The following is a 26,274-nucleotide window of genomic DNA, read 5'->3' on the forward strand; positions in this document are numbered from 1 at the left end:
CCTTAAGCATTTCCTATTGTTTGAAATGCTCTTACTTAAATGATGTTTTAGAATAGATTTTGTTTGTAATTTCCTATTTCTATAACAAAAACAGTAGGATGAGTTGTTAAAACGATACACCAATATAGCACGTTTGCGAATCGATATTCGATACACTGGTGAAAACCGATACGTATCGATATATCAATATATTGATCCAGCCCTAGTTTCCCTGACTGTCTACTGTGGTTTCCCCGACTGTCTACTATGGTTTCCCCGACTGTCTACTATGGTTCCCTGACTGTCTACTGTGGTTTCCCTGACTGTCTACTAAGGTTTCCCTGACTGTCTACTGTGGTTTCCCGGACTGTCTACTATGGTTTTCCTGACTGTCTACTGTGGTTTCCCCGACTGTCTACTATGGTTTCCCTGACTGTCTACTAAGGTTTCCCCGACTGTCTACTGTGGTTTCCCAAACTGTCTACTATGGTTTCCCTGACTGTCTACTGTGGTTTCCCAAACTGTCTACTAAGGTTTCCCCAACTGTCTACGATGGTTTCCCTGACTGTCTACTGTGGTTTCCCAAACTGTCTACTAAGGTTTCCCTGACTGTCTACAATGGTTTCCCCGACTGTCTACTATGGTTTCCCTGACTGTCTACTGTGGTTTCCCTTACTGTCTACTGTGGTTTCCCTGACTGTCTACTGTGGTTTCCCTGACTGTCTACTGTGGTTTCCCTGACTGTCTACTGTGGTTTCCCTGACTGTCTACTGTGGTTTCCCTGACTGTCTTCTATGGTTTCCCCGACAGTCTACTATGGTTCTCTGACTATCTACTGTGGTTTCCCTGACTATCTACTGTGGTTTTCCTGACTGTCTACTATGGTTTCCCCGACTGTCTACTACGGTTTCCCTGACTGTCTACTAAGGTTTCCCTGACTGTCTACTATGGTTTCCCCGACTGTCTACTATGGTTTCCCTGACTGTCTACTGTGGTTTCCCTGACTGTCTACTGTGGTTTCCCTGACTGTCTACTATGGTTTCCCTGACTGTCTACTATGGTTTCCCTGACTGTCTACTATGGTTTCCCTGACTGTCTACTGTGGTTTCCCTGACTGTCTACTATGGTTTCCCCGACTGTCTACTATGGTTTCCCTGACTGTCTACTAAGGTTTCCCTGACTATCTACTGTGGTTTCCCCGACTGTCTACCATGGTTTCCCTGACAGTCTACTTTGGTTCTCTGACTATCTACTGTGGTTTCCCTGACTGTCTACTGTGGTTTCCCAAACTGTCTACTATGGTTTCCCTGACTGTCTACTATGGTTTCCCTGACTGTCTACTAAGGTTTCCCCGACTGTCTACTGTGGTTTCCCAAACTGTCTACTAAGGTTTCCCTGACTGTCTACTGTGGTTTTCCTGACTGTCTACTATGGTTTTCCTGACCATCTACTATGGTTTCCCTGACTGTCTACTGTGGTTTCCTTGACGATGTCTACTGTGGTTTCCCTGACTGTCTACTGTGGTTTCCCTGACTGTCTTCTATGGTTTCCCCGACAGTCTACTATGGTTCTGACTCTACTTGGTTTCTGACTATCTACTGTGGTTTCCCTGACTATCTTACTATGGTTTCCCTGACTGTCTACTATGGTTTCCCTGACTGTCTACTATGGTTTCCCCGACTGTCTACTATGGTTTCCCTGACTGTCTACTATGGTTTCCCTGACTGTCTACTATGGTTTCCCTGACTGTCTACTATGGTTTCCCTGACTGTCTACTATGGTTTCCCTGACAGTCTACTGTGGTTTCCCTGACTGTCTACTATGGTTTCCCCGACTGTCTACTATGGTTTTCCTGACTGTCTACTATGGTTTCCCTGACTGTCTACTATGGTTTCCCTGACTGTCTACTAATGTTTCCCTGACTGTCTACTGTGGTTTCCCTGACTGTCTACTATGGTTTCCCCGACAGTCTACTGTGGTTTCCCTGACTGTCTACTATGGTTTCCCCGACTGTCTACTATGGTTTCCCTGATGGTCTACTATGGTTTCCCCGACTGTCTACTATGGTTTCCCTGACTGTCTACTGTGGTTTCCCTGACTGTCTACTGTGGTTTCCCTGACTGTATACTATGGTTTCCCTGACTATCTACTATGGTTTCTCTGACTGTCTACTATGGTTTCCCCGACTGTCTACTATGGTTTCCCTGATGGTCTACTATGGTTTCCCCGACTGTCTACTATGGTTTCCCTGACTGTCTACTGTGGTTTCCCTGACTGTCTACTGTGGTTTCCCTGACTGTCTACTATGGTTTCCCTGACTGTCTACTATGGTTTCCCTGACTGTCTACTATGGTTTCCCTGACTGTCTACTATGGTTTCCCTGACTGTCTACTATGGTTTCCCTGACTGTCTACTGTGTTTCCCTGACTGTCTACTGTGGTTTCCCTGACTGTCTACAATGGCTTCCCTGACCATCTACTATGGTTTCCCTGACTGTCTACTATGGTTTCCCTGACTGTCTACTGTGGTTTCCCTGACTGTCTACTAAGGTTTCCCTGACTATCTACTGTGGTTTCCCCGACTGTCTACCATGGTTTCCCTGACAGTCTACTATGGTTCTCTGACTATCTACTGTGGTTTCCCTGACTATCTACTGTGGTTTCCCTGACTGTCTACTGTGGTTTCCCTGACTGTCTACTGTGGTTTCCCTGATGGTCTACTATGGTTTTCCTGACTGTCTACTAAGGTGTCCCTGACCGTCTACTATGGTTCTCTGACTATCTACTGTGGTTTCCCTGACTGTCTACTATGGTTCTCTGACTATCTACTGTGGTTTCCCTGACTGTCTACTGTGGTTTCCCAAACTGTCTACTATGGTTTCCCTGACTGTCTACTGTGGTTTTCCTGACCATCTACTATGGTTTCCCTGACTGTCTACTGTGGTTTCCTTGACTGTCTACTGTGGTTTCCCTGACTGTCTACTGTGGTTTCCCTGACTGTCTTGGTTTCCCCGACAGTCTACTATGGTTCTCTGACTATCTACTGTGGTTTCCCTGACTATCTACTGTGGTTTCCCTGACTGTCTACTGCAGTTTCCCTGACTGTCTACTGTGGTTTCCCCGATAGTCTACTATGGTTTCCCTGACTGTCTACTAAGGTGTCCCTGACTGTCTACTATGGTTTCCCTGATGATCTACTATGGTCTCCCCGACTGTCTACTATGGTTTCCCTGACAGTCTACTGTGGTTTCCCTGACTGTCTACTATGGTTTCCCTGACTGTCTACTATGGTTTCCCTGATGTCTACTATGGTTTCCCCTGACTGTCTACTATGGTTTCCCTGACTGTCTACTGTGGTTTTCCTGACTGTCCACCATGGTTTCCCCGACAGTCTACTGTGGTTTCCTGACTGTCTCTTGGTTTCCTGACTGTCTATGGTTTCCCTGACTGTCTACTATGGTTTCCCTGATGACTGTCTACTGTGGTTTCCCTGACTGTCTACTATGGTTTCCCTGACTGTCTACTATGGTTTCCCTGACTGTCTACTATGGTTTCCCTGACTGTCTACTATGGTTTCCCTGACTGTCTACTATGGTTTCCCTGACTGTCTACTATGGTTTCCCTGACTGATCTACTATGGTTTCCCCGACTGTCTACTATGGTTTCCCTGACAGTCTACTATGGTTTCCCTGACTGTCTACTATGGTTTCCCTGACTGTCTACTATGGTTTCCCTGACTGTCTACTATGGTTTCCCTGACTGTCTACTGTGGTTTCCCTGACTGTCTACTATGGTTTCCCTGACTGTCTACTATGGTTTCCCTGACTGTCTACTATGGTTTCCCTGACTGTCTACTATGGTGGTTTCCCTGACTGTCTACTATGGTTTCCCCGACTGTCTACTATGGTTTCCCTGATGGTCTACTATGGTTTCCCCGACTGTCTACTATGGTTTCCCTGACTGTCTACTGTGGTTTCCCTGACTGTCTACTATGGTTTCCCTGACTGTCTACTATGGTTTCCCTGACTGTCTACTGTGGTTTCCCTGACTGTCTACTATGGTTTCCCTGACTGTCTACTGTGGTTTCCCTGACTGTCTACTATGGTTTCCCCGACAGTCTACTGTGGTTTCCCTGACTGTCTACTATGGTTTCCCCGACTGTCTACTGTGGTTTCCCTGACTGTCTACTATGGTTTCCCCGACTGTCTACTATGGTTTCCCTGACTGTCTACTATGGTTTCCCTGACTGTCTACTATGGTTTCCCCGACTGTCTACTATGGTTTCCCTGACTGTCTACTATGGTTTCCCTGACTGTCTACTATGGTTTCCCTGGACTGTCTACTATGGTTTCCCTGACTGTCTACTATGGTTTCCCTGACTGTCTACTAATGGTTTCCCTGACTGTCTACTATGGTTTCCCTGACTGTCTACTATGGTTTCCCTGACTGTCTACTGGTTTCCCTGACTGTCTACTGTGGTTTCCCTGACTGTCTACTATGGTTTCCCTGACTGTCTACTGTGGTTTCCCTGACTGTCTACTATGGTTTCCCTGACTGTCTACTAAGGTTTCCCTGACTGTCTACTGTGGTTTCCCTGACTGTCTACTGTGGTTTCCCTGACTGTCTACTATGGTTTCCCTGACCTTGGTTTCCCCGACAGTCTACTATGGTTCTCTGACTATCTACTGTGGTTTCCCTGACTATCTACTGTGGTTTCCCTGACTGTCTACTGCAGTTTCCCTGACTGTCTACTGTGGTTTCCCCGATAGTCTACTATGGTTTCCCTGACTGTCTACTAAGGTGTCCCTGACCGTCTACTATGGTTCTCTGACTATCTACTGTGGTTTCCCTGACTATCTACTGTGGTTTCCCTGACTGTCTACTGTGGTTTCCCTGACTGTCTACTGTGGTTTCCTTGATGGTCTACTATGGTTTCCCCGACAGTCTACTATGGTTTCCCTGACTATCTACAATGGTTTCCCTGACTGTCTACTATGGTTTCCCTGACTGTCTACTGTGGTTTCCCTGACTGTCTACTATGGTTTCCCCGACAGTCTACTATGGTTTCCCTGACTATCTACAATGGCTTCCCTGACCATCTACTATGGTTTCCCCGACAGTCTACTATGGTTCCCTGACTGTCTACTGTGGTTTTCCTGACCATCTACTATGGTTTCCCTGACTGTCTACTGTGGTTTCCTTGACTGTCTACTGTGGTTTCCCTGACTGTCTACTATGGTTTCCCCGACTGTCTACTATGGTTTCCCCAACTATCTACTATGGTTTCCCTGACTGTCTACTGTGGTTTCCCTGACTGTCTACCATGGTTTCCCTGACAGTCTACTGTGGTTTTCCTGACTGTCTACTGTGGTTTCCCCGACTGTCTACTATGGTTTCCCTGACTGTCTTCTATGGTTTTCCTGACTGTCTACTGTGGTTTCCCTTTCTGTCCGCTATGGTTTCCCTGACTGTCTACTATGGTTTCCTTGACAGTCTACTGTGGTTTCCCTTACTGTCCACTATGGTTTCCCTGACTGTCTTCTATGGTTTCCCTGACTGTCTTCTGTGGTTTCCATTACTGTCCACTATGGTTTCCCTGACTGTCTTCTATGGTTTCCCCGACAGTCTACTGTGGTTTCTCTGACTGTCTACTATGGTTTTTCTGACTGTCTACTATGGTTTCCCTGACTGTCTACTATGGTTTCCCCGACAATCTATTATGATTTCCCTGACTGTCTACTAAGGTTTCCCTGACTGTCTACTGTGGTTTCCTTGACTGTCTACTGTGGTTTCCCTGACTGTCTACTATGGTTTCCCCAACTGTCTACTATGGTTTCCCTAACTATCTACTATGGTTTCCCTGACTGTCTACTGTGGTTTCCCTGACTGTCTTCCATGGTTTCCCCGACAGTCTACTGTGGTTTTCCTGACTGTCTACTATGGTTTCCCCGACTGTCTACTATGGTTTCCCTGACTGTCTTCTATGGTTTTCCTGACTGTCCACCATGGTTTCCCCGACAGTCTACTGTGGTATTCCTGACTGTCTACTATGGTTTCCCCGACTGTCTACTATGGTTTCCCCAACTGTCTACTATGGTTTCCCTAACTATCTACAATGGTTTCCCTGACTGTCTACTGTGGTTTCCCTGACTGTCTACCATGGTTTCCCCGACAGTCTACTGTGGTTTTCCTGACTGTCTACTATGGTTTCCCCGACTGTCTACTATGGTTTCCCTGACTGTCTTCTATGGTTTTCCTGACTGTCTACCATGGTTTCCCCGACAGTCTACTGTGGTATTCCTGACTGTCTACTATGGTTTCCCCGACTGTCTACTATGGTTTCCCTGACTGTCTTCTATGGTTTTCCTGACTGTCTTCTATGGTTTTTCTGACTGTCTACTATGGTTTCCCTGACTGTCTACTATGGTTTCCCCGACAATCTATTATGGTTTCCCTTACTGTCCACTATAGTTTCCCTGACTGTCTTCTATGGTTTCCTCGACAGTCTACTGTGGTTTCCCTTACTGTCCACTGTGGTTTCCCTGACTGTCTTCTATGGTTTCCCTGACTGTCTAATGTGGTTTCCCTGACTGTCTTCTATGGTTTCCCTGACTGTCTACTGTGGTTTCCCTTACTGTCCACTGTGGTTTCCCTGATGGTCTACTATGGTTTCCCTGACTGTCTTCTATGGTTTCCCTGACTGTCTACTGTGGTTTCCCTTACTGTCCACTGTGGTTTCATTGATGGTCTACTATGGTTTCCCTGACTGTCTTCTATGGTTTCCCCGACAGTCTACTGTGGTTTCCCTGACTGTCTACTATGGTTTCTCTGACTGTCTACTATGGTTTCCCTGACAGTCTATTATGGTTTCCCTGACTGTCTACTAAGGTTTCCCTGACTGTCTACTATGGTTTCCCTGACTGTCTACTATGGTTTTCCTGACTGTCTACTGTGGTTTCCCTGACTGTCTACTATGGTTTCCCTGACAGTCTACTGTGGTTTCCCTGACTGTCTACTAAGGTTTCCCTGACTGTCTACTATGGTTTCCCTGACTGTCTACTAAGGTTTCCCCGACTGCCTACTGTGGTTTCCCTGACTGTCTACTGTGGTATCCCTGACTGTCTACTAAGGTTTCCCTGACTGTCTACTATGGTTTCCCCGACAGTCTACTGTGGTTTCCCTGACTGTCTACTATGGTTTCCCCGACTGTCTACTATGGTTTCCCTGACTGTCTTCTATGGTTTCCCTGACTGTCTACTGTGGTTTCCCTTACTGTCCACTATGGTTTCCCTGACTGTCTTCTATGGTTTCCTCGCCAGTCTACTGTGGTTTCCCTTACTGTCCCTTGTGGTTTCCCTGACTGTCTACTGTGGTTTCCCAGACTGTCCACTGTGGTTTCCCTGACAGTCTACTATGGTTTTCCTGACTGTCTACTGTGGTTTCTCTGACAGTCTACTGTGGTTTCCCTGACCGTCTACTATGGTTTCTCCGTCTTTCTATTATGGTTTCCCTAACTGTCTACTGTGGTTTCTTCTTAAGAGATTCAGCTTCTAATTCCTTCATTTGTATGACCTTGACTTGTGTATGACCATGACTTATGCATGTTTCAGACCTTGACTTGTGCATGTTTCAGACCTTGACTTGTGTATGTTTCAGACCTTGACTAGTGTATGACCTTGACTTGTGTATGTTTCAGACCTTGACTTGTGTATGTTTCAGACCTTGATTTGTGTATGACCTTGACTTGTGTATGTTTCAGACCTTGACTTGTGTGTGACCTTGACTTGTGTATGTTTCTGCCTTGAATTGTGTATGACCATGACTTGTGTATTTCAGACCTTGGCTTGTGTATGTTTCAGACCTTGACTTGTGTATGTTTCAGACCTTGACTTGTGTATGTTTCAGACCTTGACTTGTGTATATTTCAGACCTTGACTTGTGTATGTTTCAGACCTTGACTTGTGTATGTTTCAGACCTCCTGGTGTTGACCGGTCATCCAAACCAACATTTGACCACTTCACCAGTATTGGAGTGCCAGGTAATAATAAAGGAGGTCTGAGGGATGTCTTCGTACCGTCAGATCTTGTCAGGAAGTTTCTGGGTGTGGCAGAACACAACACCATGAAAAACATTGAGACTTGTGGAATATTGGCTGGAAAATTAGTAAGTAGACAATTTTTATCCAAATAAATAATTTTTCTTTGATTTCTACTACAAACGTTTATTTATAATTACATTTGACATAATGATGCTGTTGGAATGGTGAATATTTTCATGCAGGATTATTTTTTCATGCATGTTCCATGTCTAGTAATATATTCATAACAGAAGCGTGGTTATTCAGTGTAAATTTTAGTGAAATCTCCTTTTGATTATTGAAGCAGGTAACATTATTTAGTTTTCTTTTATACATTTATTTTGATTCTGTTGAAAATTACAGTCCAAGAATGCATTTTACATATCACATGTACTGATCCCTAAACAAGCTGGAACATCCGACTCTTGTGTGGCTGAAGATGAGGAAGATATACTAATGTACCAGGACCCTCGCGACCTCATCACCCTGGGCTGGATACATGTAAGTCACTTAACCCTGGGCTGGATACATGTAAGTCACTTAACCCTGGGCTGGATACATGTATGTCACTTAACCCAGGGCTGGATACATGTAAGTAACTTAAACCTGGGCTGGATACAAGTAAGTTACTTAACCCTGGGCTGGATACATGTATGTCACTTAACCCAGGACTGGATACATTTATGTCACTTAACCCAAGGCTGGATACATGTAAGTAACTTAACCCTGGGCTGGATACATGTAAGTAACTTAACCCTGGGCTGGATACATGTAAGTTACTTAACCCAGGGCTGGATACATGTAAGTAACTTAACCCTGGGCTGGATACATGTAAGTAACTTAACCCTGGGCTGGATACATGTAAGTTACTTAACCCTGGGCTGGATACATGTAAGTTACTTAACCCTGGGCTGGATACATGTAAGTCACTTAACCCTGGGCAGGATACATGTAAGTAACTTAACCCTGGGCTGGATACATGTAAGTTACTTAACCCTGGGCTGGATACATGTAAGTTACTTTATATAACCCTGGGTTGGATGCTTGTAAGTTACTTTATAATATAATGGATACATGTAAGTTACTTAACCCAGGGCTGGATACATGTATGTCACTTAACCCTGGGCTGGATACATGTAAGTAACTTAACCCTGGGCTGGATACATGTAAGTTACTTAACCCTGGGCTGGATACATGTAAGTTACTTAACCCTGGGCTGGATACATGTATGTAACTTAACCCTGGGCTGGATACATGTAAGTTACTTAACCCTGGGCTGGATACATGTAAGTCACTTAACCCTCGGCTGGATACATGTAAGTTACTTAACCCGTGGCTGGATACATGTAAGTTACTTAACCCTGGGCTGGATACATGTAAGTTACTTAACCCTGGGCTGGATACATGTAAGTTACTTAACCCTGGGCTGGATACATGTAAGTAACTTAACCCTGGGCTGGATACATGTAAGTTACTTAACCCAGGGCTGGATACATGTAAGTTACTTAACCCAGGGCTGGATACATGTAAGTTACTTAACCCTGGGCTGGATACATGTAAGTAACTTAACCCTGGGCTGGATACATGTAAGTTACTTAACCCTGGGCTGGATACATGTAAGTTACTTAACCCTGGGCTGGAGACATGTAAGTTACTTAACCCTGGGCTGGATACATGTAAGTTACTTAACCCTGGACTGGATACATGTAAGTTACTTTATAATATAATGGATACATGTAAGTAATTTATTGTCATTTGTATATATAAAAATGCAGAAATGAATGTACAAAATGTATGACCCAACAACAAATAAAAAATGTTTAATGTTTTGTATGAAGTGTTATAAATAATAATTTGTTGATTACAGACTCACCCGTCACAGACTGCCTTCCTGTCTAGTGTGGACATGCACAATCAGTATGGTTACCAGGCCATGTTACCTGAGGCTATAGCCATTGTCTGTGCTCCAAAGTTCAATGAGTATGTCATTTTTTGGAATGAAAGATTAATTAGATAACATTAGTAAACATGGATAATTCCTTTTCATTCACTAAAGTTTATTCTCTTTGAAAAAAGATTTTCTCTTAAACCATTAAGTTCTGAATTTTATGGAAATTAGTCAACATAAAAAGTCGGGAAAAGGATTAATATTGATAATAATTGTAGTCGAACTTTTGATTTACTGGAAAGTTTTGTTTGCCAGGACTGGTATCTTCACTCTCACCCAGGATCGAGGTATGTCCGATATCGGTTGTTGTAGGGAGCGAGGCTTCCACCAACATTGTAAAACACCTCCTTTATTTGAGGTAAGTAAAATATCTAATAAGCCCTAATGCAATCTAATTAAAATTAGACTTGAATTACACTATGATGCTCTACGTTGTGCTCCAATACAAGATCTAACAACTTCCCGTTTGGGTCACCTCAGCGTGACCCCTATGGTTTGCCAATCAGCTTGTCGCCTACGAAATCTTCTGTGTGGTTGATTCTCTTGGAAGTATAAAAGGCTAACAGTACGTCCTGAGATGTTCCAATTCTAGGCCAGGGAAGTTGTTAGATCTTGTATTGGAGCGTAATGTAGAGCATTGTAGTGGAGCGGAATTACAAGTTTAATTTTGATTAGATTGAGACCTAATGAAAACTGGAGACACAGTATTTGTCTCCCCTTTGATGAAAAATCTTGGAAAATGACCACCAAGGTGTTACTGGCAGTAATATTTGTATCAAAGTCGTATTTTAATCAATGATAAAGTTGATCAAGTTATCCTTAATAATTAATATGTCAGAAGACAAAGAAATATTTCATCAATGAACTTTCATGGATTTTGAAAATTTGCTCCATAGTCTACTTTTTCACCAAGTTTATATTTATTTTACATATGACGTTTTACAACTTCTTGTTTAGCATGCGAATATGTTCTACGCGTGCAGGCTGTCTTATTGCATCTGTCCTGGGTAAGATGGAGAAATCTTTTACCTCACTGGAAGTGCAGATATCTCTGTCCGATGGGGTAGAAATTGTTGTCTTGTGTTCCTTTTGTCAAATGGACTTGAACATTATTTGCAAATCGGATATAGACAAATACATGAATAATTATTTTCACTTTCTGCATGTGAGAGTTGCATCTTCGTTAATTTTGCATTAAACAGTTTACATTAGCTTCACTACAGATATATGTGTCCATTACTGATGATTACAGTGGCGCACAATTGTTAATAAGTAGCAATCATCTTCAGATAAAACTTAAATTTTAAAATCAATTAATTTCTATCAAAACTCTTAATTATGCAATAAGTGAGTACTTGCCATTCTGACAGAAGTTAAGAAAGAGGTACCTATGGATCTGCTATTGTTGATCATTCCGGTGATGTGATCAGGAGTCTGTCTGTCACCAGATAGGCTGTGGTAAACAAGGTTTTTTTCTCCACTGTATACAGTGATTACATGGTGTGATCGTAAAAGTATGTCATTGTTTCTGTTTTAGAGTTGCAGTAATGTGAAATTTCTGGACGAGATGAGGATAGAGATGGCAGATTTAAGGAAATGAGAGTTAGTTGAAACATGGACACAGTGGTGTAGAATAGACGAACAACATTTGTTGGTGCGGAGTGTATTACTACAACATGTGCACTGGACCTGAGTCAGGTTACAACATGTGTACTGGACCTGAGTCAGGCTACAACATGTGTACTGGACCTGAGTCAGGATACAACATGTCTACTAAACCTGAGCCAGACTACAACATGTGTACTGGTTCTGAGTCAGGCTACAACATGTGTACTGGACCTGAGTCAGGCTACAACATGTGTACTGGACCTGAGTCAGGCTACAACATGTGTACTGGACCTGAGTCAGGCTACAACATGTCTACTGGACCTGAGTCAGGCTACAACATGTCTACTGGACCTGAGTCAGGCTACAACATGTCAACTGGACCTGAGTCAGGCGACAACATGTGTACTGACCTGAATAAGGCTACAACATGTGTACTGGACCTGAGTCAGGCTACTACATTTCTACTGGACCTTAGTCAGGCTACAACATGTGTACTGGACCTGAGTCAGGCTACAACATGTCAACTGGACCTGAGTCAGGCTACAACATGTGTACTGGACCTGAGTCAGGCTACAACATGTGTACTGGACCTGAGTCAGGCTACAACATGTGTACTGGACCTGAGTCAGGCTACAACATGTGTACTGGACCTGAGTCAGGCTACAACATGTCTACTGAACCCGAGTCAGGCTACAACATGTCTACTGAACCCGAGTCAGGCTACAACATGTCTACTGAACCTGAGTCTGGACCTGAGTCAGGCTACAACATGTGTACTGAACCTGAATCAGGCTACAACATGTTTACTGAACCTGAGTCAGGACCTGAGTCAGGCTACAACATGTCTACTGAACCTGAGTTAGGCTACAACATGTCTACTGGACCCGAGTCAGGACCTGTGTCAGGCTACAACATGTTTACTGAACCTGAGTCAGGACCTGAGTCAGGCTACAACACGTTTTACTGGACCTGATTCAGGCTAAAACATGTCTACAGAACCTTAGTCAGGCTACTACATGTCTACTGGACTCGAGTCAGGACCTGAGTCAGCTGCAGGCTACAACACGTTTTACTGGACCTGAGTCAGGCTAAAACACGTCTACAGGACCCGAGTCAGGCTACAACATGTCTACTGAACCTGAGCCAGGCTACAACCAGTATTGCCAACTCACCCGATTTCCCCGGGTTGACCCGGTTTTTTGACATTTTAGAATGTATAACCCGATTGACCTGGTGGGTCATCAAATAACCAGATTTTCAGCACTTGGACCAAAGTGTCAAAAAGCTCACAAAAAATTTGTCAGATAAAGCCATTAGCGCAATTTTAATTACATCTCAGGACTTAAGACTCATATCATGCCCTTGTATAATGCAGGTAGCTATGTTTGTGTTTACACAAACTTTAAAAAAGGTGTGAAATTGTAGCAATTAATCTATTCAGTAATGCTTCACGATGTCCATGATTGTTTTTAGCCAGAGCCAGCTAGCAAAATCAGACATGGCCAATTAATACTGTTCAAAATCAGAAATTATCTCTTCAAAGCACAAACACTTGTTATCTCAGACAAAGATTTACTCACATGAATAAAACAGTCAACGTGAATGGTATCCTGTTTCAGTAGGCAGGCAAGCCAATCATAATGGCCGCCATTTTGTTTAGTCAAAGATAATAATGAAACCGGACAACAAAAATCCAGATTTTGCTAAATATTATTTTAAAGATTTTTAATACAATATTTTTATTAATTATCAGATTTAAATTATATTATAACATAAATATATCATAAATAATATATTGAATTACAATATGAAAATAATAAATATATGTATATTTAAAAGGTTTTTGAAAAGTGTTAAAAAATACACTAAAATGTTGTTTTGCACATGACCCTTGTTTTGACCCTTTCACCCGTTTTTTCAAGGGTGATCACCCGATTTGACTTCATCAGAGGTTGGTAATACTGTACAACATGTCTACTGGACCTGAGTCAGGACCTGAGTCAGGCTACAACATGTGTACTGGACCTGAGTCAGGCTACAACATGTGTACTGGACCTGAGTCAGGCTACAACATGTGTACTGGACCTGAGTCAGGCTACAACATGTGTACTGGACCAGAGTCAGGCTACAACATGTGTACTGGACCAGAGTCAGGCTACAACATGTGTACTGGACCTGAGTCAGGCTACAACATGTGTACTGGACCTGAGTCAGGCTACAACATGTGTACTGGACCTGAGTCAGGCTACAACATGTGTACTGGACCTGAGTCAGGCTACAACATGTGTACTGGACCTGAGTCAGGCTACAACATGTGTACTGGACCTGAGTCAGGCTACAACATGTGTACTGGACCAGAGTCAGGCTACAACATATGTGTACTGGACCTGAGTCAGGCTACAACATGTCTACTGGACCTGAGTCAGGCTACAACATGTGTACTGGACCTGAGTCAGGCTACAACATGTGTACTGGACCAGAGTCAGGCTACAACATGTCTACTGGACCTGAGTCAGGCTACAACATGTCTACTGGACCTGAGTCAGGCTACAACATGTGTACTGGACCTGAGTCAGGCTACAACATGTGTACTGGACCAGAGTCAGGCTACAACATATGTGTACTGGACCAGAGTCAGGCTACAACATATGTGTACTGGACCTGAGTCAGGCTACAACATGTGTACTGGACCTGAGTCAGGCTACAACATGTGTACTGGACCTGAGTCAGGCTACAACATGTGTACTGGACCTGAGTCAGGCTACAACATGTGTACTGGACCTGAGTCAGGCTACAACATGTGTACTGGACCTGAGTCAGGCTACAACATGTGTACTGGACCTGAGTCAGGCTACAACATATGTGTACTAGACCTGAGTCAGGCTACAACATGTCTACTGGACCTGAGTCAGGCTACAACATGTCTACTGGACCTGAGTCAGGCTACAACATGTCTACAGGACAAATCAGTGTTCCTTCAGGAATCAAAGCCATTGTAGTTTTAATAGTGGTGTATTTTTGGTGCCAGGAATTTCAGACCAAGAGTGTTACCACTCCCATTGAAATACCTATCAATTAAAATCAGTTAAAGTACAATGGTTGTAAACTTGAGAAGGTACCAAGTAGAAATACTTAGCAAGGACTCAGCCGTAGAACGCTGTTATGATTTTGCGAGTGTTGTGAGATGATTTAATATAAAATATGTCTTACTTGCTTGTTATTGTAAATATCCATGGATTCAACATACTACATACTGATATTATAATTAAGGTATGTATATTCACCATACATACTGAACCTGAGTTACCATAATTATGTTAATTTTAAATGATAGTTAGATTACATAGGAAAAAAGTCTTTGGTGATTATTATTGTCGATATTGGCCCTACTTTCTTGGGTATTAATTATGGGATTTACATTTAGCGATTTACATGAAAGTTAATGATTTTTTTATGAACTCCTATGTTACTATAGCTACCATTTATTACTAGGTATATTTGGTACCATACCCATATACTGTTCAGTAATAAATAAGTAAAACTTAGTTGTAACAAATCTGAGGACCAAGGAAACCACAATGCACTCTGGGAGAGATTGATCAGAATGCAATTCTCCATTTGCAATGAAATAGAAACATGGACACTGGAGCTCTACAGCATGAGATCTGTACTACGTCTACAAACATTTAAAGGGACAATTCAGTCTAAAAGAACATTAAGATTTGTATATAACCCAGTTCTAATGGAAATTAGATCAGTCAGTTTTACTGTGATATGCCAGAAAAGCCCATGGTGATGAAATGCGTGTGAAATGTTCAATCTCGCTCGCTGTCCGCCATTATACATTGTGGTCGAACATCTTGCATGCCGAACCTTGTCCCTTGCTCGTAGAGTAATGCAACTTTTGTCTAGAACTGCTCAAATCGCTCATACAGTAGTGTGTTTACCCTATTAGGTGAATTGTATTGCCTAAAAATCATTTATCACCTCCACAGTGGTTATGTAGTTCATTTGTTTAATTACGCGCGTGACTTTGACACGGATATGGGTACAGCGTACATATTGTACCTGCTTAATCGTAAAGATCAACGATTTGTAATTACAATGGTATCAATTAAAATACTAAACAATGACTTGGATTTTATCAATAGTTTATGTTATATGTTTCGTAAGAAATGTAGAACAAGACATTTAAGCCATATTTTGCTTCTTGGTTATGTAAAAGAATTAGCCTGAGTGAATCGTCCCTTTAATATTCTAGTACATGGAAACCTTGTTCTTTTTACTGCTAATGATATATCATTGTGCGTGGCTTTTCTGTGATACAAATGTGTTTTAATTTATTTATGAGAAATAAAATACAAGAATGTCCATGTAGTTGTTACAAGAGACCCCAGGCCAGGATCTTTGTGGGAACATTTCTGTAGAGAATGCTGAATAAGGATAAACATGTTGAACTGAGTAAATAAATAAAGAATACAGTTAAAGTGTGTATGTTGTTTCTCATTTTTGTGTCATGTAGCCTTGTTGGTGTGTCCCTATAGATAAAGCAGGCAACGAAAGGATGTGGCACATGTCAAGTTTCAAGAATGTTTCAAAAGGTATAAGGGTTAACATCAATGAAACTTATCAAAAACACTAATTATTTTTTAAGCCCACCATCATCATGCAGATATTGGGCTATTCAAATCGCTTTTCGTCCGTGGTCCGTCCTGCCGTCCTTCCGTCCGTTAACATTTCTTGTTATCGCTATTTCTAAGAAAGTGCTGAAAGGAACATTCTCAAATTTCACATGTAGGTTCCCCTAGGGCCCTGGTTGTGCATATTGCATTTTTCGAACAATCGGTTAACAAGATGGCAGACAGGCAGCCATCTTGGATTTTGATAGTTGAAGATTGTTACTGCTATTTCTCAGAAAGTACTGAAGGGATTTCTCTCAGATTTCATATGTAGATTCCCCTAGGGTCCTAGCTGTGCATATTGCATTTTAGGACTGATTGGTCAACAAGACGGCTGAAAGGCCGCAATCTTGGATTTTGATTGGTAAAGTTTGAAAAGCAGAGAAAAGATCCTTCTTTCAATTGTCAGACATAGATTAATCTTTGGTGGGTGCCAAGATCCTTCTGGGATCTCTCGTTCGTTTTTTAAAATAATTTCAGTTGTCTGATGATGATCTATAAGATTTTCCTCCTTTGTTCTACTGGAACAGTACATGATATGATTCAACTCTGGCGGCCCATAAGGAGTATCGGAGCATCCTATGGACCAATGAAAATTTTACTTTGGCTTTTTGTGCAAATAAGCTAAACAAACACAAAATAAATCTTAGTTAATATTTATTGACGATAGGTTTACATCAATATACAATAGTATCTGCATATATACACATTTTCACAAAAACCTGCACTGTAAATTGTGACGTCATCTGGGCTTGTGCCCAGCAGTAGTGTTTGTTCTGTACATCACAAACAACAGGACCAATAAGTCATTGAGGATTCACAGCACTTTATCACTACAACATTCCACCTGCCACAATGGCTATCTGTGAAGCCTCCAAACTATAACTATACTCCGTAACAAAAGGTAAAGTTATCCAAAAGCAACATTATTATCAACATACACCTCAAATTTTATAAACAGAATAAATACGTGGGTGCTTCTCCCCTAGATTATCATACACGTACACAAACTGGTGTTAAACTTCTCCCCTAGATTATCATACACGTACACAAACTGGTGTTAAACTTCTCCCCTAGATTATCATACACGTACACAAACTGGTGTTAAACTTCTCCCCTAGATTATCATACACGTACACAAACTGGTGTTAAAGGTGATAAAAACAGATTTTAAATATGCTATTTTTGTGTATTTCTGATATCACCAGGTGGCCGTAGATTCGTGACGTCATCCGAGACCAACAGCTGTGACAAGAGCCGGGAAACTCAATGGGGCAGTGTTGCGGTATTGGCGATTATAGATATTTAAAACAATTGCGCTACGTGAAGTTGCTAAATTGAATAGTGGAAATGAATCTGTATATACTATATAATCTATAACATACAATGATATAATAAAAACGATAGCTTACTCATTCTTATCGTTATATTCTGGGCTATAAAATTGTTATGTTCAGTTTGTTAAAGATGCTCCACCGCTGACAAATGGAAAATTTTAACTATCAAAAACAGGAGCAGACGATTTAGTATTTTTCTTCAGTTACAAAAGTTACTTACTTTACACCATTACCACCATTGAACAGTTTGTGAGCTTCTAATTTTACTTCAAGTTAAAAACATGAAATATAATTAATTGCATCCCCAAAAAAAATCTGTGTTACTATATCCTATATGGAATGAAGTACTGATTGCGCATGCACCAAAGGCGAAATAAATTATTCTATATTATTGTTTGTGTTAATTAGACATATATATATACACGATTAAACACCAATTATTGTTCAAATGGTGAATATCATTTATGCTCTGTCGGCGGTGGAGCATCTTTAAAAGCCATTTGACACCGTGTACATGTGTGTCACTGACTCAGGTTCAAGGGGGTTGCGCTTGACTTTTGTCTGAACTTAAAACTCAAAACATAGATTTAAAGTTAAACCAACAAGAAGAAATATAACTTTACAAGAAAATGGACCCAAATTACAATGACACTACATGCTATATGCACATACATGTACATATAATGCATATTTATAAAAAAAAACACCCGCCATCCTTCATACCCTATCCAAAACCCTATCATACCGCGATAAACGTGCCCCTATCCCGCCTTATGTACGTACGGCACACCTCTATATTTCCTATTTGAAGCTTAATCCTTCAGAACACCGCACAGAAAGGGCTAGACTTATTTATTTTCTTAAAGTTCTATAATGAGTTTTACTGATGTGTACGAAATAGAATAACATGTACAGTAGTAACAATACACGCACGGCCGATAAAAAAGACGGGACACAAAACACAGAAACTAGATACAATGACCTAATATGGATGACATGTACTCGTGGACAAGATACACATGTAATAGTTCAACTAACACAGGACCATGAAACAACATATATTTCTTATAAAACACAAATCATTTACAAGACCGCTTCATTATATTTTCTAACCGTGCGGAGTTTTGGAAATAAGAAACCTGTCGACCTTAGTAAATTTTAAAAGTATACGCACAGACCACAGCACACTAGATAGCCTATTGACCATTATGAGACGATCTAGGGGTCTAAATAAAAAAAATCGGTAAAATTCGCATTCTACATATATATATACGCAAGTGTACTATGTAGAATATAACAAGAAATTAATGAGTACTAAAATTGGCCAAATTTGCGAGCATTGTGGTGTGTTGGGGGTTCGTGGGAGACCCTGATAAAGATATTACAATTTAGAATGACCGAGATATGAGTTTCACGATGTATTTTGATGATTTTGCGAGGGCTTAAGGCGAGAGATTTTGTTTTTTGGGGGTCCTAAGGTCTCCCCCGAGAAGGAAAAATATTACTAAATGTATTTACGATTGCTGAGATGAGTTTTACGATGTATTTTGATGACTTTAGAGCGTTCTTAACATGTAATTTTTCGAATTTAAATTCCTGCAATTAAATAATGATAACTGTGAATGTCGTCATATCATTATGAAAATGGGGAGCAAAAAGACACAACTTATAAATTATTGATTTTTTTTCTTTTAATCTGCATGTATTTTTTATGTCTCCGTATGTTTGTAACAGATGATTTTTCTACTAAAACGTAGGTCTAAAGAGGTGGGCCCCAATAATTGTCCATTTTGGCTACGATCTTATTTCGCACATAAAATTACCAGTAGATTCTATGTATATCAAAACTCCTCTGTTAATTTTATGTGTAAACTATAAATTACATACATGCACAGTCGTATTACTCCAGGGTGGACTGAATGGGAAAAAACTACTTATTCATTCGTGGTTTAACCCCGGCACACCATAAGCCACATGACATATGTACCCGCGACATTAATGACATCATTATTTACATGTAGTGACATCATTTCATAGGTTATGACGTCAATAATGTGTCATTATGTAAGGGATAAATCACGCTACCCAAGAAGTCGAAATATAACATATTTTTCTCCGTGTGTATTTCCGTAAGTACTAAGACATGTGGCTAAAATACACATGCATGTTGACAGTTCCGCGATCGGCACACCAGCTTTCGGTAGTTGATTGTCTCAGATGACGTCACAACTCATCAGAACTCAAGGGAGGTAAGTCATAGAAAAAAATCTGTCGTCGAAAAGATGTGAAGATTGCTTTCATTAATTTTACTATTAAGAGACAAAATATAAGCAAATATCAAACTGGTATATGTTTAGATAGGCATTACAAATGTTTCTAGCGTATTATCTTATTTTCCATGTCCGTTCTGTTTTTATCACCTTTAAACTTCTCCCCTAGATTATCATACACGTACACAAACTGGTGTTAAACTTCTCCCCTAGATTATCATAATCTCCCCTAGATTATCATACACGTACACAAACTGGTGTTAAACTTCTCCCCTAGATTATCATACACGTACACAAACTGGTGTTAAACTTCTCCCCTAGATTATCATACACATACACAAACTGGTCAAGGTCCCTTTAAACAGGGAAGTGTCGTACATCATTCAACAATGGCCCACATAATTTATACTTTCTCTTATACCGGTGTAATACTGGTTTAATGCAATACATGTAGCCTGAGGCTGTATTACATGGCTACCCATGTAATACAAACCCGTGACATCACAGCATCAACAAAAGTACTATTTTCTCAGTAAAATTTTTCCATCATTTTCAGAAACTATGTTTTACTTTAAAGTATAGAGAATTGACTTGCAGTCACGGTTTCCTTTAACTTTTTTCAAAATGGCAGGATATGTAAAATTGTAATAAAACGTTGAGGTAAAGGAGAAAAAAACTCTTTTATATGTGGACATAAAGGATAGGAATATTTTACCATCGGGATCACAAAATATTGGAAAACCATTAACAAGTCTGGAGTTTTACATTTTGTGACCCTCGGGTAGAATATCCCTATCCTTCATAGCCATATATGAAAGAGTCGTATAGTGATGCATATAATTTGCATTTTCTGTCGGGTCTGCCCCGACAATTCAATTATCATAACGTGATTCCTGCCCCAACAATGAATAATTTATTACTAACTCTGTATAAGACAAACTATCATCACTGTAGCCAACTACCTTTATAACATGTAATCCAAGTACAACACAAATCTTATATCTGTTATAGTGTATGTATGTAGTAGTACAAAAGTAGTCTTCATAAAAAGTTAATAAATGAAATGAGAATAAAAAATCTGAGAAGTTACTTGTAATCAAAACAAAATCTGATATAACTTGAGTTTTTGATTTAAAACGATAGATAAAGTTTCCAATTTGAATAAATAGTAAGGATCCTTGCTATCTGCATTAATATGTCTGCATGCCTTAAAGTAACACAAAACATGGACTGAAGGACACAGTAGACCCTTGATAACCTGCACACTTGCTTCCCCAGCCAAACCTTCCAAACTTCCCAGACTGTCGGTTCCTTAGTCAATATTGCAATCTGTTTGCTGCCATGAAGATTGTGACTGGAGTATCGTCCAGAATATCGTGGGTCCAATGTTATTCATCTTTCGCTATTAAATCATGATTTCTTATAGAGATTCTGTTTTATATTACAAGTAAAATCAATAACCAGGATGTCCTACCTAGAAAAACCTAGGGGAGGCAACGAAGGGGAGGTAGCCAAGGGGAGGCAACCAAGGGGAAGTAACCAAGGAGAGGTAGCCAAGGAGAGGTAACTAAGGGGAGGTAACTAAACGGTCAACAGAGATTTAAACTACTATGCATCAAATAACCAGTTTTTATTTCCTTAAAACATTGATCTACAATCAAACTGCAAGTACATGAAACATAGTAAGGGGATAGTTGATATATTTCTCATCATTATCATAATTATAATTGCTTGGTGTAACCAAAAAAACAAGTATGAACAAGTATTACAATTTAGTTTTAAATAAGACTTACAAGATCCCCTTACAATCTTATATATATAGATGCATCCAAAAACAAGACAAAGTTATATTTGCATTTTTTTCCTCTGTTAAATACAACTAGCGTAGTCACAATCATAAGAGGCGTAGTGATTTTAGGAGATTTACCCACCACCCCATGATGTAGATAGAGGCTTGTGGATTATCATGGCGGTTTTATGTGTTAAGTCACGATTGTGATAATTGGCGTATTCGCCGTAATTAGCACCCCTCCCCTCTTCTGGAAGAGTTGAAGTTGATTTAACAATATTTTACAACTGTGTCATGCTTATTTGCGAGTCATGTGAATCATGACGTATGACATAATCATGCATCTCAAAGGAAAGAAGCTATTTGTAGGTTTACTGTTCGATTGATGTGTACGGAAAGAGATCAAATATGGCTGACTTTTTTTCTGGTTTTCATCTACAACTTACATTTATGTTACATAATAAGATCCCCCTGTGTTTAGTGCCAATACAGTATTAAGGATACTGTTGTATATCCTGATGCTTAACGCTGATTTCAGTAACAGTAAACCACTTCCGTAGGATAGAATATTTGTGATACCTCAAACATGTATCAAAATGTTTCACAAATAATTTTATAAAACAATGAAAGAAATAAAGCAGCAAACTAAAGTTGTTTTACCATATTACTCATCAACAAAGATTTTGTAATCTTAACCAATCTTATCATTTTATCTTGATGCCATCTATGGGACACATACAGTCCATTCAAACTTTGTGATACCACCCATTAACAAATGAAGTCTGTCTGGTATATATTAGGTGAAACTTTTTCAAGCCAATAAAATATGTAACGTACCGCATCTAACAGGCTGTATATGCTTAATTACATTACATGTATAAAGTACAAGATTAAAATTTCTAATGAAGCGGTATCACTAGCCATTACCTACTGGGAGTTGATAGAATTATACACTTCAACCTCCTTATCCTGAAAGCCAAACTCTGGAAATTTTGTATTCAGCTTAGCTAGGACCATCAGAATATTTTTTTTCATTAAATTGAATGTCTGAATTACAGGTCAACCAGTTTGAAATAACAATATTGAATTGTTTATAACTATCGAAACTCTGACCAGAGGATTTGTGAAGTGATCCTAGGTGTAGAACAGCTGTAAATCTGTATACATGGAGTTAGTATTATAAAACCTACTCTAAATACCTGGGTAATAATATCACATATATGTAGGCACTCTGATAACACACACTCATCCATACACGTCTCATCCCCGACTACCATATACACATGATGTCAGTAGTATATTGCAAAGCGCCTTTATTTGCATCATGCATCAGAAATTCACTGTAGGATATTATTTCATATAATTTATGATAAGATAAATAACAAATGGCCAAGGGGCCTTAACGGTCATCCAACATAAAGATGAAAATCTGAACTCCTGTGACATCATGTGAAAATCAAGGTCATTCATTTTAACAATCATGTTAGCCCTTCATCCTAGGTGTCTACTGGTCAAAGGTAAGTCCCAGGGATATCTAGCTGTTACAGCACGGCAGACAGTGCTCAGAGCACAGCTGACGGTGCACAGCAGACAACCAAGGATTGAATAAAATATGACACTGTACAGGTCCTTCTGACTTTGGGTCATGTGACCTAACAACAAACTTCCTACACAATGATGTGTAATTAAAGAATCAAAATGAACCTATATAATTAACAACCAACATATTGTCCTGCCATCAGGACATGTACACCTGCTTGATAGCAGCAATAGATGTCCAAAAAGAAAACCTCTTACTTGTACAAAGCGGGAGCTGACAGATAATCTCCGACTCGTACTAATCATGAGCTAACAGATAATCTCCAACATGTACAAATCGGGAGCTGACAGACAATCTCCGACTTGTACAAATCGGAAGCTGACAGACAATCTCCGACTTGTACAAATTGGGAGCTGACAATCTCCAACTTCTACAAATCAGAAGCTAACAGACAATCTCCGACTTGTACACATCGGAACTGACAGAAAATCTCCGACTTGTACAAATCAGGAACTGTCAGATAATCTGTGACTTGTAAAAATCGGGAGCTGACAGAAAATATCCAACTTGTACAAATCGGAAGCTGGCAGAAAATATCCAACTTGTACAAATCGGAAGCTGGCAGAAAATCTTGGACTCGTACACATCAGATCTGACAGACACAGACAAACTTGACTTGCTCTCCTCACTCCTCCATCCATTACTCATCTACTCAATTCTTACATCACTTCATACCCCTCCCTGCCTGTTCCTGTATACATTATAAATAAATACTTACAAATTATGTCCCATTCAGAGTTTTTGACATTTTTTTTTTTAAATTGAAAGGTTCCCCCATTTTGACAGAGAAACGAGAAACCATAATTAGAAAAATTTCAGGACACTGATTCACAAACTTCAACCACAAAATACAATAATTCCAGAATGATACCAATGCATTGTTTGTGTTTGATCATGGGTGTACAAACCAGTAATTATAACTTTTAGGTGACATATTCTTTGTTACAAGGACTCCAGGGAGATTTGACAATATCTAATGACATGCATCCTCTTCCACACAACTACAGAGCAAACAGTGGATTTTCATCCTCATCTTTGTGTTTCAGTTGACGATTGCGGTTGGCTGAGCGCGGCTGTTGACCGGTTTGAGCTGATATGCTGGGTAGAGTATCAGCTGCTGCCGCTCGCTCGGCCAAAAACTCATCAAATTCTGTGAAAAAATAAAATTTCATCAAATTCTGTAAAAAAATAAAAACTCATCAAATTCTGTAAAAAAATAAAAACTCATCAAATTCTGTAAACATATATAGGTAATTTGTTTCCCCCTTCTTTTCACCCTAAATCTGGTTTTCTGATTGGCGAAGTTCTTTTTTTTTTACCATCAAAGAGTCTGAAAAATTAATTACAAGAATTCCACGGAAGTGGATGTGTCGCCTGCACAGCATCACAAAAAAAAAGTTATTTACAGTTGAAAATATTGTTAATAATTAGGTGAAGTTATCGAATCCCATAACTCTTGCAAATATGGATTTTGACCAGTATCGAACCAATCTTAGATCTCATTGATATAAAGCAATACACCAAATTTGGTTGAAATCGGACAATAAATACTATAGTTATTGAGCGGAAACATTTTAAAGTCCCGTAACTCTTGCAAATATTGACGTATTTGGACCAGTATTGATCCCATCGAAGATTTCATTGATATAAAGCATTATCCCAAATTTGGTTAAAATTGGACAATAAATACTAAAGTTATTGAGCGGAAACCATGGATTTATCTGTTTTGACGATTTTAAAGTGCTGTAACTTTTGCAAATATTGACGGATTTCAACCATTATTGAAATCATCCGAGATTAATTGATATAAAGCAACTTATAAAATTTTGTTGAAATTGGACAATCAATATTTAAGTTATCGAGCGGAAACCATGGATTTATCTGCTCTGACAATTTTAAAGTCCCATAACTCTTGCAAATATTGACGGATTTTGACCATTATCGAACTCATCCAAGATCTCGTTGATATAAATTTTCAATTTGGTTGAAATCGGACAATAAATAATTAAGTTATCGCACGGAAACCGTTTCCCGGACGCCGACGCCGACACCAACACCGACATAGTGATACCTAAGTGTCGCCCTTAGGGCTGAAACGATTCATCACGATACACACTGAATCGCGATATTTATATGTCGATACGATTTTAGGATACATCCTTGCCGTTTTGGTTCGATAAGATGCAGTCTTTAGACTCACACTTGAAGCAATAAATCTTAGCCATATCAAGATTATCAGACACTGGGATCAGACCCAAAAGAGGTGTAAACACTCTCTGACCATCTCCCCACCTGTTTTGATTAACAGTCTGGGTCGATTAAGACTTGTAGTGAGCTAGTGTCACTACTCTCATGTGTCTGTTGCAGAAGTCGACCAGCTAGTCGCGTCTGATCTGGAAACAAGCTACCAATATTTAAAGCCCTTACAATAAATGTAATGACTAGAGACAGTAACAAGAGGCCCAGAGGGCCTGTATCGCTCACCTGGTTTTTTGTTAGTAATTATCACAAGACTCTGACAATTCGAAAAATAAGCAAAATTGACTCCCAAAGTTTAATTTTGAATCACAACCATACAATGATGCTATTGATACCATACAAATATGCTATCCAATACATAGGTTCAGAGACAAAGTAATTTATATGAAAGTAGTAGCCTAATTGACCTTTTTGACCTCGCATCTATTGCTGTCTAAGGCCCCGGGGGTCAGCCCTATCATTTGTACAATTTCAAATCCCAACCCTATAAGGATGCTACCATTGCATTATAAGTGCTCTTCCATTCTTAGTTGCAGAGAAGAAGTCTTTTATATGGAAATAGCTAAATTACCCCCTTTTGACCCCACCCTTCAGGCCCCCGTGGGGTCAGCCCCATCATTTGCAAAATTTTGAATCCCCACCCTATAAGGATGTAACCATTGCATTATGAGCGTAATCCCATGTTAAGTTGCAGAGAAAAAGTCATTTATATGGAAATTGACCACTTT

At 40.1% G+C, this 26,274-nt stretch overlaps 4 protein-coding genes across 9 annotated transcripts in view; 3 read left to right on the forward strand and 1 right to left on the reverse strand.

Moving 5' to 3' along the window:
- Positions 1-11,679, forward strand: part of LOC138324136 (STAM-binding protein-like) — a 29,561-nt gene extending 17,882 nt beyond the window's left edge. For both annotated transcript variants that reach the window (XM_069269217.1, XM_069269216.1), the window contains 5 exons: positions 7,953-8,142; positions 8,420-8,557; positions 9,924-10,036; positions 10,260-10,362; positions 11,542-11,679. In XM_069269217.1, the coding sequence (XP_069125318.1) occupies positions 7,953-8,142; positions 8,420-8,557; positions 9,924-10,036; positions 10,260-10,362; positions 11,542-11,604 (607 nt within the window). In that variant the 3' untranslated portion in view covers positions 11,605-11,679. The remainder of the gene's footprint in view (positions 1-7,952; positions 8,143-8,419; positions 8,558-9,923; positions 10,037-10,259; positions 10,363-11,541) is intronic.
- Position 11,680: 1 nt separating this feature from the next.
- On the forward strand, positions 11,681-12,475 carry LOC138324476 (mucin-22-like). Its single transcript, XM_069269539.1, has one exon. The coding sequence runs from the start codon at positions 11,681-11,683 to the stop codon at positions 12,473-12,475; it is 795 nt and encodes a 264-aa protein (XP_069125640.1).
- A 1,107-nt stretch (positions 12,476-13,582) lies between these two features.
- Positions 13,583-14,611, forward strand: LOC138324477 (mucin-22-like). The gene has a single exon (XM_069269540.1). The coding sequence runs from the start codon at positions 13,583-13,585 to the stop codon at positions 14,609-14,611; it is 1,029 nt and encodes a 342-aa protein (XP_069125641.1).
- Positions 14,612-16,931: 2,320 nt separating this feature from the next.
- Positions 16,932-26,274, reverse strand: part of LOC138324137 (TOM1-like protein 2) — a 134,513-nt gene continuing 125,170 nt past the window's right edge. For all 5 annotated transcript variants that reach the window (XM_069269221.1, XM_069269222.1, XM_069269220.1 and 2 more), the window contains one exon: positions 16,932-24,437. In XM_069269221.1, the coding sequence (XP_069125322.1) occupies positions 24,289-24,437 (149 nt within the window). In that variant the 3' untranslated portion in view covers positions 16,932-24,288. The remainder of the gene's footprint in view (positions 24,438-26,274) is intronic.

The sequence above is a fragment of the Argopecten irradians genome, chromosome 5, assembly GCF_041381155.1.
Source record: "Argopecten irradians isolate NY chromosome 5, Ai_NY, whole genome shotgun sequence".
Classification (NCBI taxonomy): Eukaryota; Metazoa; Mollusca; class Bivalvia; order Pectinida; family Pectinidae; genus Argopecten; species Argopecten irradians.

Excerpts from the sequence above, each read along its gene's own strand:
- LOC138324476 (XM_069269539.1), top strand. The coding sequence starts at position 11,681 with ATGTGCACTGGACCTGAGTCAGGTTACAACATGTGTACTGGACCTGAG.
- LOC138324477 (XM_069269540.1), top strand. The coding sequence starts at position 13,583 with ATGTCTACTGGACCTGAGTCAGGACCTGAGTCAGGCTACAACATGTGT.